This window comes from Suncus etruscus, chromosome X, assembly GCF_024139225.1.
Source record: "Suncus etruscus isolate mSunEtr1 chromosome X, mSunEtr1.pri.cur, whole genome shotgun sequence".
In the NCBI taxonomy this organism is placed as follows: domain Eukaryota; kingdom Metazoa; phylum Chordata; class Mammalia; order Eulipotyphla; family Soricidae; genus Suncus; species Suncus etruscus.
The window spans coordinates 128063886-128078124 of record NC_064868.1 but is presented as its reverse complement, the minus strand read 5'-3'; the positions used below and the strand labels follow the sequence as shown (position 1 = coordinate 128078124).

The window sequence follows — 14239 nt, the reverse complement described above, 5'->3', positions numbered from 1 at the left end:
TTTTATATGTCTTGAGTATAATAAATAACCAGGAGTACAAGGTAACATTAGTTACTGCATCTTTATTGATGACGTGTATGTCTCTAACGCATGTGCTTCTAGATGTGAAAATTTTCCCTAGAGAGTTGTTGCCAGGAGAGTTATATTTAAAAAAAAATGGGTGTTCGTTATTTACAAGTGATCTAGGAAACAGATGGACATGAAACTTCATGGTGTTGTCCTATTCTCAGGCCTGAGTGCAAGGTACTTAAAGAAGATTAAGGTGTTCACGTGTTACCTTTGTACATAGTGGCTGAGCATAGGTAACCCACAACTCCATTCTTGAGATGTGTAATTTCATGCTACCTGGGTTCTCTCACCTTCAGAGCCTATTATTCTATCTTTCTTATCCTTTCCCTCCCATTTTAGAGCCTCAAAATAAAAACAGTTTTCATTCAAAAAGGATTCAGAGGACAATGACTCATACCTCTTTTGCGAGTTATTACATATGCCCTTTGTAAATCCAATCCCCAGTATTCTCTGTCTACAGTAGCTGTAAAGATTCAACTACACCCAACATGTCTTCCCTGCATGTATTCTTGTGGGAAATCCCATTTGTTGAGTTGAAGTGTCATTTTTCTTTTTCTTTAAACACCATGATTGCAAAGTTGTGCAAAGGGCTTCAGTCTTACTATGTACACCACCTTTCACTCATGAATATTTACTGTCATCATTGTCCTCAGTTTCCCTCATACCCTACCCCCTGACTGCCTTTGGGGCAGGCACTTAATTGTGCTCTCTCACCCCTTAGGCACTAGGAATTACACTATTGTTAGTAAAGGAGTGCCATGCATATCACTTTATCTCCATTTAACATCCAATTATTGTCCAGAGCGATCAGTTCCAACTATCATTGTCAGAGGGGTCCCTCCTCTACCATAACTGCACTGCTCCAGTATATGTAGCAAGCTTCCTACTGTTCATCCTGACTGACATCTCTATTGTCTCTGGATATTATTACCATATTACCGGTTATCTTTCTTATATCCTACAAATGAGTGAGATTATTCTATGACTACCTCTCTCCTTCTGACTCATTTCACTCAGCATAATAATCTTCATGTCCATCCATGTATAAGCAAATTTCATGACTTCATTTTTCCTAATGGCTGAGTAGTATTCCATTGTGTAAATGTATCACAGTTTCTTTAACCACTCATCTGTTGAAAGGCACCTGGGCTGTTGCCAGATTCTGACTACTGCAAATTGTGCTGTTATGAACAGGAGTGCAGACAGCTCTTATGTATTGTTTTTGTGTTCCTAGGTTAAATTCCTAGGAGTAGTATTGCTGGATCATATGGAAATTCAATTTCTAGTTTTTTTGAGGAATATCCATGTAGTTTTCAAAAAAGGCTGGAACAGTGAATAAGAGTACCTTTCTCCTCACATCTGAGCCAGCTTCTAATTGTTCTTGTTCTTTGTGATGTGTGCCAGTCTCTGTGATGTGAGGTGGTACTTCATTGTGGTTTTGATTTGCATCTCCCTGATGATTAGTGATGTAGAAATTTTTTTATGTGCTTTCTTGGCCATCTGTACTTCTTCTCCCCAATTTTTTTGGTGGGATTAGATTTTTTTCTTGCCGAGTTCTACCAGTGCCTATATATCTTAGATATCAACCCCTTCTTTATCAGATGAATTTTGGGTGAACAGCTCCACTTTTTTAAGGAGCCTTATTTGAGTAGCAATCATTGGACTACAAATCCAGTTGCCTGTATAGAAAAGGGGATGCAGAAATATCCTCTAATGCACATCAAAGAAATAAGCTCATACTATAAGGAATGGAGATAGATTTTAGGATAATCACCTCACAGAGCTGCAAATGGGGGAGGGTTTGAGAAGTTCTCTCTCCCTTTCTGAAAGTTCTGAGGCATCATGAATATTTCAAGTCACGACTTGGACTGGATTTGTTTCTCATTATTTCCATCAGCTCATTATCACAAGAGAGACCTGTCTGCATTCCAATCAATAGCATCTCTCGAATGAGTTGTATCACTTAGGGTGGAGCTACGGTAAAAGAAAAGCCCCACTTGGGCCATTTCTAGGAATTGACTGACTTGGCTGGAAGACAATGGCCAGAGAAGGAGGAATTACCAGACTATTTCGTTCTCATCAAGTCGACTGGGTCATATTAGAATATATGGATGATATAGGCAACCTTTTGATGTCCTTAGTAAGAACTGCTACAGTATTGGACAAACAGGTCAAGCCATGGAACCCAAAGAACCAAGATATCCCAAGAACCTAAACTGTTGGGTTACTGATCCTACCCTAATCAATAATTATACACCACCTAGGGTGTGACCTGGTGAAAGTATATTGGATTATTCCTTACTTGGTATTCTTCTCCCACCCTAGGGTGGGACCTGATTCTTGTCAATAAAAGCAAGGGTCTGAGGAAGGCTGGGGCTCATTCTTCAGTCTTCTTCCACTGAGCTGGACTCCATCTTAGGCACAGAAAGCTTTTGTGGTTTGAATTCCTTGCTTGAGCACTGGGTTTCCTGAACCCATTCGTGTCCCTTTTCACTGTGTGAATTATTTCCTGCAGATCTCTAGAACTGGAACTGTTCCCCCTGACCTAATCGGACCTGGGAATGGGAACTGCCTTTTCTATCTGGGAGCTTGGTGGGAATCAAACCTTAACCAATCTCCTAGAGAACGTGACACTTCACTAAACCAGAGAAGAACTTAATCTCACAGTAAGAGAATATAGTGACTTCACAGCTGAACTGTGAAATGAAGGCCTTGAACAGAATCATATAAGAGACCAGATGTGTGATTCTCTTTTTTCTCCACTTCTTTCTCCTTTTAACATACTGGGATTAATTGGGTACACAGTCTGCTTCAGGAAAATGGAGGCTGTTCTTATGTCCAAATAGTGGCATCCAGTTTCTTTCCCTTTGACTCTTTCAGGGGACCAAGTAGATGTAGTTCCGAGGAGCAAATAGTTAACAGGAGAGATATGGAACCAAGTAGGCAGGATTTTGGCGTTAGAAATCCAGGCTCCCTCTCAGCCCTGGGTGAGAGCCTGTACTCTGAAGTACAAAAGGGTGAGGTCAGTTCTCTAGGGGGAAATGCAACTTTCTCCCCACCAACAACTTCTCAAGATGATTTTGAATCATTTTTTCTGGGACATTAGGCAGTGGGGGTGGGAACAAATGATTCTTCAGTGAACTATAATAGAAAGGTCAGGAGAGAAAATTCAGTCTCCAAGTCAATGGGAGCAAATGAATAAATATAAACCAGCTGGTATTTTTTAAGGCACAGAATCAAGGGATGAGACAATGCCCAGAAAATGAAGAAGACTCTGAAAATTATGGGATTTATAGTTTTTCATAGTCCATTTCCATCATATTTTAAAAAAAGATTTTGAAATACTTTCATAGCACATGACATCTATTGGAGGTAATTTGAAATGGAAAATTAAACTGCATATTTACCTAATTCCTTCTCCTCCTTTCAGAAATTCACATAAGAATGCCTTGGAATTTAAAAATAATAAATTTTATATCAAATCCAGATAACAGTAAAGAGTGCCAATTTTTAATACTTTACCATTTTTATTAAGAGCTTTATTTTGATTATACTTTTAAGCCTCTTAGTTTCAAAAGCCATATAATTTTTTATTTGTAATCTAAAATTTACATATAACTGGTAACAGATGTGATCAACTAGCTTTGGCTTGACTAGCTTTGTTGAGATTTATGGTAGGAGTTTTTTGTAATGGATAGTTTTTCACCCATGTTATTCAATCATTTGGTTCAACAATGTATTGCCTTTAACCCACTCAGGAAACTGCTTTTGATTATTTTTTCATTAAAGTAAACAAAACATGTTTGTGGTTTCATAAAAAGAAATCAGCTTCAAAAGTGTTGATATGATTGATGCCTAAAAAAAGTAATAAGCAGGGACCAGGAAGATAGTACAGAGGTAGAGCATTTGTTTTGCATGCAGCATTCCTGGGACAGACCCGGGTTCAATTCCCACAATCCCATCTGGTCCCCCAAGTCTGCTAGGTGCGATTTCTGAGCACAGAGCCAGGAATAACCCCTGAATGCCACCAGGTGTGGCCCCAAACAAAGCAAGTAATAAACTGTCAATTGATTAAAATTCTCCACCTGCTCGTACTATTGCAATTTGGATGATATGCGGCCAGAAAACTCTAAGCAGAAAGCGTTCCTGTACAGGGCCATAGACATTTGTCGGTGCTTGCTACTTGACTCAGTGGACTGCATGTCAGTGTGAACCTGATTAGCCTCTTGAAGTTTACAGGAGCTATCTAGACTTCTCATGGAATTACTTATTTATAAGGACAATCTCATTTCAAACTGTGTGACCCTGAATGTGTATCTTTAATAAGAAGCACTGAAAAATCTGGATATCATAAGGTATGAGAATTGCCATTTCCAATCCTTGCACAGGAGCTTCAGAAGCATCTGGCATTAAGTGAAAATGCTAGAGGCTGCCATATTTTCTTTGCACTCTTTGAATTTATCTTTTATTTTTATTTATTTATTTAGTTTGCTTTTAGGTCCACACCCAGTGGTGTTCAGGGGTCACTCATGGCTCTGTGCTCAGAAATAGCTCCTGGCAGTATCAGGGGACCATATGGGATGCTGGTAATCAAACCTGGGTCTATTCCGGATCAGCCACATGCAAGGCAAATGTCCTTCCACTGTGTTATTTCTCCAAGCCCCATGAGTTTATCTTTGATATAAGGCCAGAAAAACTGAAATGTAAACTAAAAATATAAAATATGTTTAAAAAAGTATTACCCTGCGTTCACTTGACTCCCTTTAACTTGTGGAATTGACTGTGGAGTGGTCCAACTGTGAATGTCTAATATGCATCAGAGAAAAGGTTATTTCTCAGTGTTTTTTTTGTCCTTCATACATCAGGGCTGCTGAAACCTTGCTATGAATGCAGTACAAGAGAAATATGCCCCTTACCTTGTCCATGCTTGTGTCTGTTATTGATGACTATTTGCACAATGGTGCCTGACGTTTGTTGGGAGTCCATTAGGGCTCCTCGGTGACTTCTGGCCCCAGGAACATGGCGTAGGCCTCCAGCCTGTCGGCTTGGTGAAGAATCATAATAAGAGCGGTGATAAGAATGTCTCTATAAAATGACAGGAACAAATTAAGTACCCCAGATCCACCAGTGAAAAGGCAAATATGACCTTAAGTATATATTAAAAGAGAGAGGACAGGGGTATTGTGCTTACCTGATTGGCACCTGACCCTGGTTCAATCATTGGCACCAAATAAGGTCCCCTGAATACCTTCACAAACGAGGCTTGAGCACTGCTAGGTGAGGTCCAAAATCCCCAAATAAAGATAGAGAATAAGGCCACTATTTTGCTACCTACTCTTCTCCGAAAAATTGAGATATACTTGGACTAGGAAATAGAATAAAAATAGAAACTTAAAGATTAAAACTAAACAATACTGTGTTTTCGGGACAACTGTGACAGATAAAGGGAGGGTCCATTAGAAAGTATTTTGTAGGTAATTAAAAAGGAAGTTTTTTTTAATTCAGTAATAGAAATAGCAGGTAACCCCGAGAAGGCAGTTATGTGGTCTCCAGACTCCAACCTATCAAATACATTTATTATAGTTATGTTCCATAGAGACAAATGTTGCAAATTTAGCTGCTAGAGTTAAAGGGGAAAGGTTGGTGGGAGGAGGGGACAATAAACAGGAACTGGAATAAAGAGAGAACTTAATTCCCTCTATTTAAGAAAAGTTTAAATGTGATGCATAGCTATACAAAGTCATAGAGATAAGAATATTCATCAGTTTATTACATGTACACTGACGGGACTCTCAGTGCCAATACCTTTCATTCCCAATGTGCTCCTCTGCCCTTTTTCTTCCACTGTCTCTCAACTCCAGAAATACAACTTGTGATTCATTTTCCTTAAGAGAGATTAGCAAAGGAATACAGATAGGCCAGTTTAGCATTCTATTGATGACCCAGAGGAAGTTCAGCAATGACAGAACTAAAAGAAAAGACCATCAACACAGAATATGATTCAGTCTGGGGAGTTCTGTGATTGATGAATGTGTGCACCCAAAATGTTCTTATATGGTTCTAGACTCAGAACCTGGGAAACTAATAGATCTTAAAAAAAAAACAGTAAATTTGATCAGAGTTTGTATTATTAACCAGTCAATTACACGCCAAACCTCACCTGTCTTAACCCTTTTGTATCACATAGAAATCGAGTCAAGGGAAGATAGAGGTTTATGTAGGGTGATAAATAGGTTAAATTCTTTGCAGGTGGTTGGTGAGTGACAGTAGGTGGTTGTGGGGAAAAAAGAGGAAGATGAAGATGAGAAAGAGCAAAAAATATGGTAGAGTTCTTATTAGACTAAATGGTTCATAAACATTCTGGTCCAAATTTATTCCCAAAAAGTTCCTTCAGATCCTAAAGTCTACTGTTTTAAGTGACAGATAACAATGGTATTCATCTCTGCTGGCTCTGGAGAAAATAATTCTCCATGGTCCCATCCTAAGGGATTCTGATGGAATGGGTCTGGTATCAGGACTTAGCATGAAGATCGTCACATACTCTCTAGGACTCTCTAGTTAGAAGCCAGGGCTGAGAATCAGTAACACAAATCATTTTGCGTTTTGGTCTGGAAATGGTGGACTGTGATTTCTAAGAGTGATGTTAGCTTTTAAAGTCATTCCCCTAGACAACTTAAGGAGATTATTTGAATTTTGTGATTTATAGAAAGGGGAAATATATCGATATCTTAGTTGTAAGTGAAATCAGAGCATATCTTTAAAAATCAGAGATAATTGAAAATCCTGAGTTCAACATCTATATAGATCATTGTTCTGTATACAACAAAGGAGGCAAGTATATGAGTGCAACAAAGAAAGTAGCTTTAACAAATGCTGTTTGAAAAAATAGATATCATGTGTAAAAAATGAATTTAGAACCATACATTACACTTTTCACAAAAGTAATCTCAAAATGGATTTAAGACAAGAATCTATAAAATACAATGGTTTGGGGGGGGACACCGATGGCATTCAGGGTTTACTTCTGGCTCTCTACTCAGAAATAACTTCTGGCAGGCTCGGGGGGGCATATAGAATGCTGGGGATCAAACCTGGGTTTTGCAAGACAATGTGCAAGGCAAATGCCTTACCCACTATGCTATCGCTCCAGCCTCAATAAATCCATAAAACACATTGAAGAAAACATTGACAGAGTTGTCTGGGAAATTGGCCTCAGAGATGTCTTTTTGATGACCACAGAGGCAATGACAGCAAAACCAAAAATAAACAAAAGGAATTACATCAAATTAAAAAAATTATACCAAAAAAGAAACTCAAGTTATAATAAAGAGACACACTAGTAAATGAGATGTAATATTTCCACACAATATTTAAGATGAAGAACCAAAGCATTTACCAAACTCAAGATATTGGAGGAGGCAGAAAATGTGCACGGGTCTTAGAACATTTTATGACTGAAACCCAATCCAGAACAACTTTGCAACTGATATTTATCTCATGGTGATTCTATTAAAATTATTAATTAAATAGGATAAAGAAAAAGCTAATGTTCCTATTCAAAAATTGGAGAGGACACTTCTCCAAAGAAAGCATACAGAAAACCAATAAGCAAATAAGAAATACTCATCAATATTCATGATTAGGGAATTGTAAATCAAAACAACACTGAGATATCATTTCACAATAGTGAGACTGGGTCATATAAAAAGATGGAAATATCAGTATTAGTGGAGTTGTGACAAGAAAGGAACTTACATCCATTGTTGAAGTGAATAGCATCTGGTTTGATCTCTATGAAAAAAATGTGGAGCTACTTAACTAAAAATTAGGGATAGAATTTCCATATTACCAAGATATACCACTTATTTGCATCTACCCTCACAACTGAAACAGTGATTTGAAAAGATATGTGAGCATTTATATTTATTTCAGTGCTGGTACAATAGTCAATATATGAAAACTAAGGACTATTGGAGCTAGAAGTTGTGAAGGGGCCAGAGTGATAGCACAGTGGGGATGCCTTTGTCTTGCATGCAGCTGAGTTGGGTTTGATCCTCAGCATCCCATATGGTCGTCAAAGCCTACCAGAAGACATATCTGTACATACAGCCAGGAGTAAACCCTGAGTACCGCTGGGTGTGGCCCAAAAGCAAAAAATATAGTTGTGGAATATATGCACCATGGAATACTATACAACTTTATACAATAGAACTAGACAAAATATTATGCATTTTTCCAAGACATGGGTGGAACCAGAAGATATTGAGATGAATGAGATAAGTCAGAAAGAAAGAAATAGATACAGAATTATCTCATTTATATGTGGACTTTGAAATGTATTCAGCAAAGTGGCAACACAAATGGCAATGACAACACAATAAGATAATTGTTCCATAAAACTAAGTTTGTGAGAAACAAGAGTTGAAAGAATCACTTTGGGAAACTCAGGGTCAGGAACTGGCATAGTGGTGATGGGTGTGGAATTATGTATATGTAAGACCATCATTAATTTAAAATAAATTATAAATCACAACATATCAGGCAATAAATATTTTAAAAGCAGAAAAACAGTGATGAATATGCATCTTGAGAGGATAGATCAAAGCTAATTAAGTTAGAATTGCCAAAAGTTATTCTTATTTTTATTTTGTTCAATATTTTGGTATTATTTGGTTACTGACATGAAGTATTATCAAGTATCTTAGGCTATTAAAGTGGCCTTTATATAACTTTCTTCTTGTGCTGTAAAATCTCTAGTATTGTAGGAGTTCCCTACATATTTTTGTCTTATTTGTTGAAAGGCCTAATAAATTCATTGGGGCCAGTGCAAGCATTCAGTCGACCCATGTTTCTGGAATTCCATATCGCTAGGAATGATTCCTGAGTACAAAGCAAGGAAATAATCCAATTGCCCTGCTGTGTATGGTTTCAACCTCCAAACCACCTCAAAATATAATTTCATTGTCACTTGGTAAAATGTACTAAGCTCATAGAAAGGCCTGTAAAGTGTTTCCATAGTAGTTATATTTGTTATATCTTATTTTGGGCAACAAGATTAAGATTTTATTGAATTCTCTCTTATAATTGCCTTAGATCCTATTTGTATCACAAAATTAGATGTTAAATTTGCAAAATATAAAAATATCTTCATGATGTTTCCAAATCTATACCACCATGAGAAGAATATATCTTAATCACTAGTACCCAATAATTGTATTTGAGATGAACAGGCCAGTTTCCTTGGCAGAACAATGTTCTGACAATAGGTTTTATGTTTTGTGTTTTTATCCTGAGTTTTTACATTTTAATACTAAATCTTTGAGTAATCTATGGCAAGGAGAAGTCAGATTTTGTCTGTTGTTATCCTTGATTTTTTATGTTTTTTCCTTTTTTTTTTGAGTGGGCACATACTTAGCTACACTCAGGTGGAGTGGAATGCCAGGGATCAACCAATTTCTTTTTATTCTTATTTTTTTTTCTTTATTTGAACATCTTGATTACATAAATGATTGTGATTAGGTTTCAGTCATGTAAAGAGCAGCCCCTTTACCAGTGCAACATTCCCACCACCAATGTCCCAAATCTCCCTCCATCCACCCCACCCCCACCTGTACTCCAGACAGGCTTTCCAGTTCCCTCATTCATTCACATGATTATGGTAGTTTTCTGTGTAGTTATTTCTATAGCTGTACTCACCACTCTGTGTGGTGAGCTTCATGGAGTGAGCAGGTGTTCCAGCCCTTCTCTCATTGTCTCTGAGGATTGTTGCAAAAATGACTTTTATTTTTCTTAAAACCCATAGATGAGTGAGACTATTCTGCGTCTCTCTCCCTCTGACTTATTTCACTCAGCATGATAGATTCCATGTACATCCATGTATAGGAAAATTTCATGACTTCATCTACCCTGACGGCTCCATAATATTCCATTGTGTATATGTACCACTGTTTCTTTAGCCATTCGTCTGTTGAAGGGCATCTTGGTTGTTTCCAGAGCCTGGCTATTGTGAATAGTGCTGCAATAAATATAGGTGTGAGGAAGGGGTTTTTGTATTGTGTTCTTGTGTTCTTAGGGTATATCCCTAGGAGTGGAATAGCTGGGTCAAATGGGAGCTCAGTTTCCAGATTTTGGAGGAATCTCCATATCGCTTTCCATAGAGGTTGGACTAGACGGCATTCCCACCAGCAGTGGATAAGAGTTCCTTTCTCTCCACAACCCCGCCAGCACTGATTGTTCTCATTCTTTGTGAGGTGCACCACTCTCTGTGGTGTGAGGTGGTATCTCATTATTGTTTTGATTTGCATCTCCCTGATGATTAGTGATGAGGAGCATTTTTTCATGTGCCTTTTGGCCATTTGTTTTTCTTTTTTATCAAAGTGTCTGTTCATTTCTTCTCCCCATTTTTTTATGGGATTAGATGTTTTTCTCTTGTAAAGTTCTGTCAGTGCCCTATATATTTTGAATATTAGCCCCTTATCTGAAGGGTGTTGGGTGAATAGTTTCTCCCACTCTGGGTGACTCTTGTATCCTGGTCACTATTTCCTTTGAGGTGCAGAAGTTTGTCAGTTTAATGTATTCCCATCTGTTGATCTCTGCTTCCACTTGTTTGGAAAGTGCAGTTTCTTCCTTGAAGATGCCTTTAGTCTCAATGTCATGGAGTGTTTTAACTACGTGTTGTTCTCTATAACTAATGGTATCTGGTCTGATATCAACGTCTTTAATACATTTGGATTTTACCTTCGTATATGATGTTAACTGGGGGTCTATGTTTGCTTTTTTGCAAGTGGCTAACCAGTTCTGCCAGCACCACTTGTTGAAGAGATTTTCCCTGCTCCACTTAGGATTTCTTGCTCCTTTGTCAAAAATTAGGTAATTGTATGCCTGGGGAACATTCTCTGAAAACTCAAGCCTATTCCACTGATCTGAGGGTCTGTCTTCATTCCAATCCCATGCTGTTTTGATAACTATTGCTTTGTAGTACAGTTTAAAGTTGGGGAAAGTAATGGCTCCCGTTTTCCTTTTCCCTAGGAGTGCTTTAGCTATTCGAGGGTGTTTATGTCATGGGTATTTTTAAGGGGATCGCATTAAATCTGTATGATGCTTTGGGGAATATTGCCATTTTAATGATGTTAATCCTGCCAATCCATAAGCAGGGTATGTGTTTCCATTTCCATGTGTCCTCTCTTATTTCTTGGAGCAAGGCTTTATAGTTTTCTTTTTATAGGTCCATCACACCTTTGGTCAAGTTGACTCCAAGATATTTGAGTTTGTGTGGCACCATCAGATATTAATCTGACCGCACCAACTTTTTTGAGGTTGTTGTTTGCTTGGATGATTTTCTTCCATCATTTGATTTTGAGTCTATGTTTGTTCTGACTATTCAGATGTGTTTCTTGTAGGCAGCAGAAGGTTGGATTCATCTTTTTGACCCATTTTGCCACTCTGTCTTTTAATTGGTGAATTTAGTCCATTGACATTGAGGGAGATGATTGTCATAGGATTTAATGTCATCTTTGTAGATAAGTTTGCTGTGTTTGTTTGTCTCTCTTGTCTTAGAGTCGACCTGTCAGTTTTTCCATTAAGGCTGGCTTATCATCTCTGAAGTTTCTGAGCTGTTGTTTATCCATGAAGCTGTGTATTCTTCCTTCAAACATGAACGTGAGTCGGGCTGGGTGCAGTATTCTTGGTGAGGCATTCATTTCATTCAGTCTTGTCACAGTATCCCACCACTGTCTTCTGGCCTTGAGAGTTTCTTGTGACATGTCTGCTGCAAGTCTTAGGTATCCTACTTTGAATGTAATTTTTCTCTTTGATCTTGCTGCTTTCAGTATTCTATCTCTATGGGATTTGTCATTGTAATGAGGATATGTCTTGGGATGTTTTTCTTTGATTCTCTTTTAGCTGGTACTCTTCGGACATGCAGGATTTGATTGCATGTAGTCTTTAACTCTGGGAGTATCTCTTTGATGATGTCTTTGACAGTTGATTCTTCCTTGAGATCTCCTTCCTGTGTTTCTGGGACTCCAATGATTCTTATGTTGTTTCTGTTGAGTTTATCAATGACTTCTATTTTCATCTGTTCGCATGCCTTGAGTACTTTTTCCATTGCCTGTTCATTTGTCTTAAGGTTCTTTTCAATTTCTTCTGTTGTGTTGACTTTTTCTGCATCAGATCTTACAGTACTTCGATTCTCTCCTCAGCTGCTGATACCCTGTTGGCGACGCTATCCATTGAGGTTTTCAGTTGAGCAACCGTGTTTTTCAGATTTGTTATTTCAGTTTGGAGTTTTTTGATTTCTGTCTTTGTGTTCTCTTCAGATCGATCTATTTTTTTTTTGAGTTCTACGAACATCTTCCATATTTTTATTCTAAACTCCTTATCTGAAAGGTTAATCAGGTGGTTGGAATTTGTTAGGTCATCCGAGCTTTCATCTTCATTCTCTGTGGATGGTGTTTGCCTGCGAGTTTTCCCCCATTGTCACGCTTGTAGTGTGGTTTTTCCTGCGTGTTGTGGTGGGGTTCATTTGTTAGAAAGATTGCGTGGCCGTGAAGCAAACTCTTCTGCTGCCTCTATCTGACAGTCCTCAGAGTGAGTGTTTTTTTCTTTTCTATCTCTATCTCTATTTCTCCTTCCTTCCTCCCCCACCTCTCTCTTCCCTGATGATCTTGGAGGACAAGTTCATGTGAAATTATGGTCTGGAAGTCAAATACTAACTGTTTCAGGTTTTTATAATGGAATAATACTTAACCCTGATTCTCCTTCCTGAGAAATTCATAAAATTTGGAACATGAATGGTTTCTCAGTTTATTTGAAAACATAAAACAATGCTTCATTACACTGAAGCATTGATTATTCCCTCTAGTGTGAAACATTATATATATATATATATATATATAGTTTTGAGGCCACAAGTGGCAGCACTCAGGGGTTACTTCTGGCTCTGCACTCAGATATCGCTCCTGTCTGGCACTCTTGGGGGACCATATGGGATGCTGGAGATTTAACCCGGGTAAGCCTCTTGAAATACAAATTCCCTATCAGCTGTGCAATCACTCCAGTCCCAATATACTGAGTATTTTATGTGCTTTTACGGCTGCCTTTCCCCCTCACATATTGAAAATGATATCTGCAAAAGATGCTCAGAAGAAAGCCTCCTACCTTTTAGTATTTAGCTGGTCAAGATCAAAGAAAAAAATTTAAAAGATGTATTTCAAATTTAAGACAGCTTAGTTTGTATTAACATTTTTGTAAGTCCCAACCCCCATTTTCCTCCACCATCCACATACATTCATTTAGTATGTATTTACTTGTTGCCTAACGTGTGCCAGTTTTACTTTAAATAGATGTTACTTAGTGGTAACATTCAAATAATATCCCGCAATATGTCCTACTTTTAGAACAAAGAAAATACTAATATGTAACCATCTTGACATTTTGGTCTGTAAGGTCAAAATATTTGTTTCTAAAGATAGGTCTTGAACATCTCTAAAAATCAATAACTATATCAATCCCTTCTTTGATTCAGGAAATAGAAGATCAATTCCAGCAGCTCAGGTCCCCAGTTTAAGTAAGATGCTTAAGGTGTGTGAGTCTGAAATATGGTTTAGAATGGCATATGATTGTGTAAATTAGCTTCTCTCAGCTTCGTTCTATAATATGAAATTGGTACTGTGAAAATATTCACATGGAAACATGAAGCTGAAAACATTTCATATCAGGATTTGGAACAAATCTATTTAACATCAAGTTAAAACTTTGTGGATGAAATATTTCCTCAAACTCTGTCTTAATCTGGAAATTTAAAAATCCCTCTTTCTGTTAGAAGTGCTATGTTTTAAAGATATAAATATTGTTTTCTACGAGGCATGCAATTATTTTATACTCATTCAGAAATGTTTTCAGATGATATGATTAAAAATTGAAGCAAATCAGTATCGTTCCTCTCTTAAAGATGTTGGAAAGATGGTGGCATGCAAGACAAAAAGAGCCACATGTGAAGATCTGAAAGCATAGTCTAAAAAACACTTATATTTATACCAGAAATTTCAGATTCTCCCTAAATAGCATCCTAAATATAAATAACACCCTTGTTATCCATGGGTATGCATAAAATTCTCCAGAACCCTGTCTTAAATCCATTTCCTGTTGAAAAATAATTTCCAAGGTTTTA

The 14239-nt window shown here is 37.6% G+C and overlaps 1 protein-coding gene across 5 annotated transcripts in view; it reads right to left on the bottom strand.

The window, feature by feature from the left end:
* Positions 1 to 14239, bottom strand: part of CHRDL1 (chordin like 1) — a 174195-nt gene that overhangs the window by 21720 nt on the left and 138236 nt on the right. For all 5 annotated transcript variants that reach the window (XM_049767595.1, XM_049767598.1, XM_049767596.1 and 2 more), the window contains one exon: positions 4986 to 5154. In XM_049767595.1, the coding sequence (XP_049623552.1) occupies positions 4986 to 5154 (169 nt within the window). The remainder of the gene's footprint in view (positions 1 to 4985; positions 5155 to 14239) is intronic.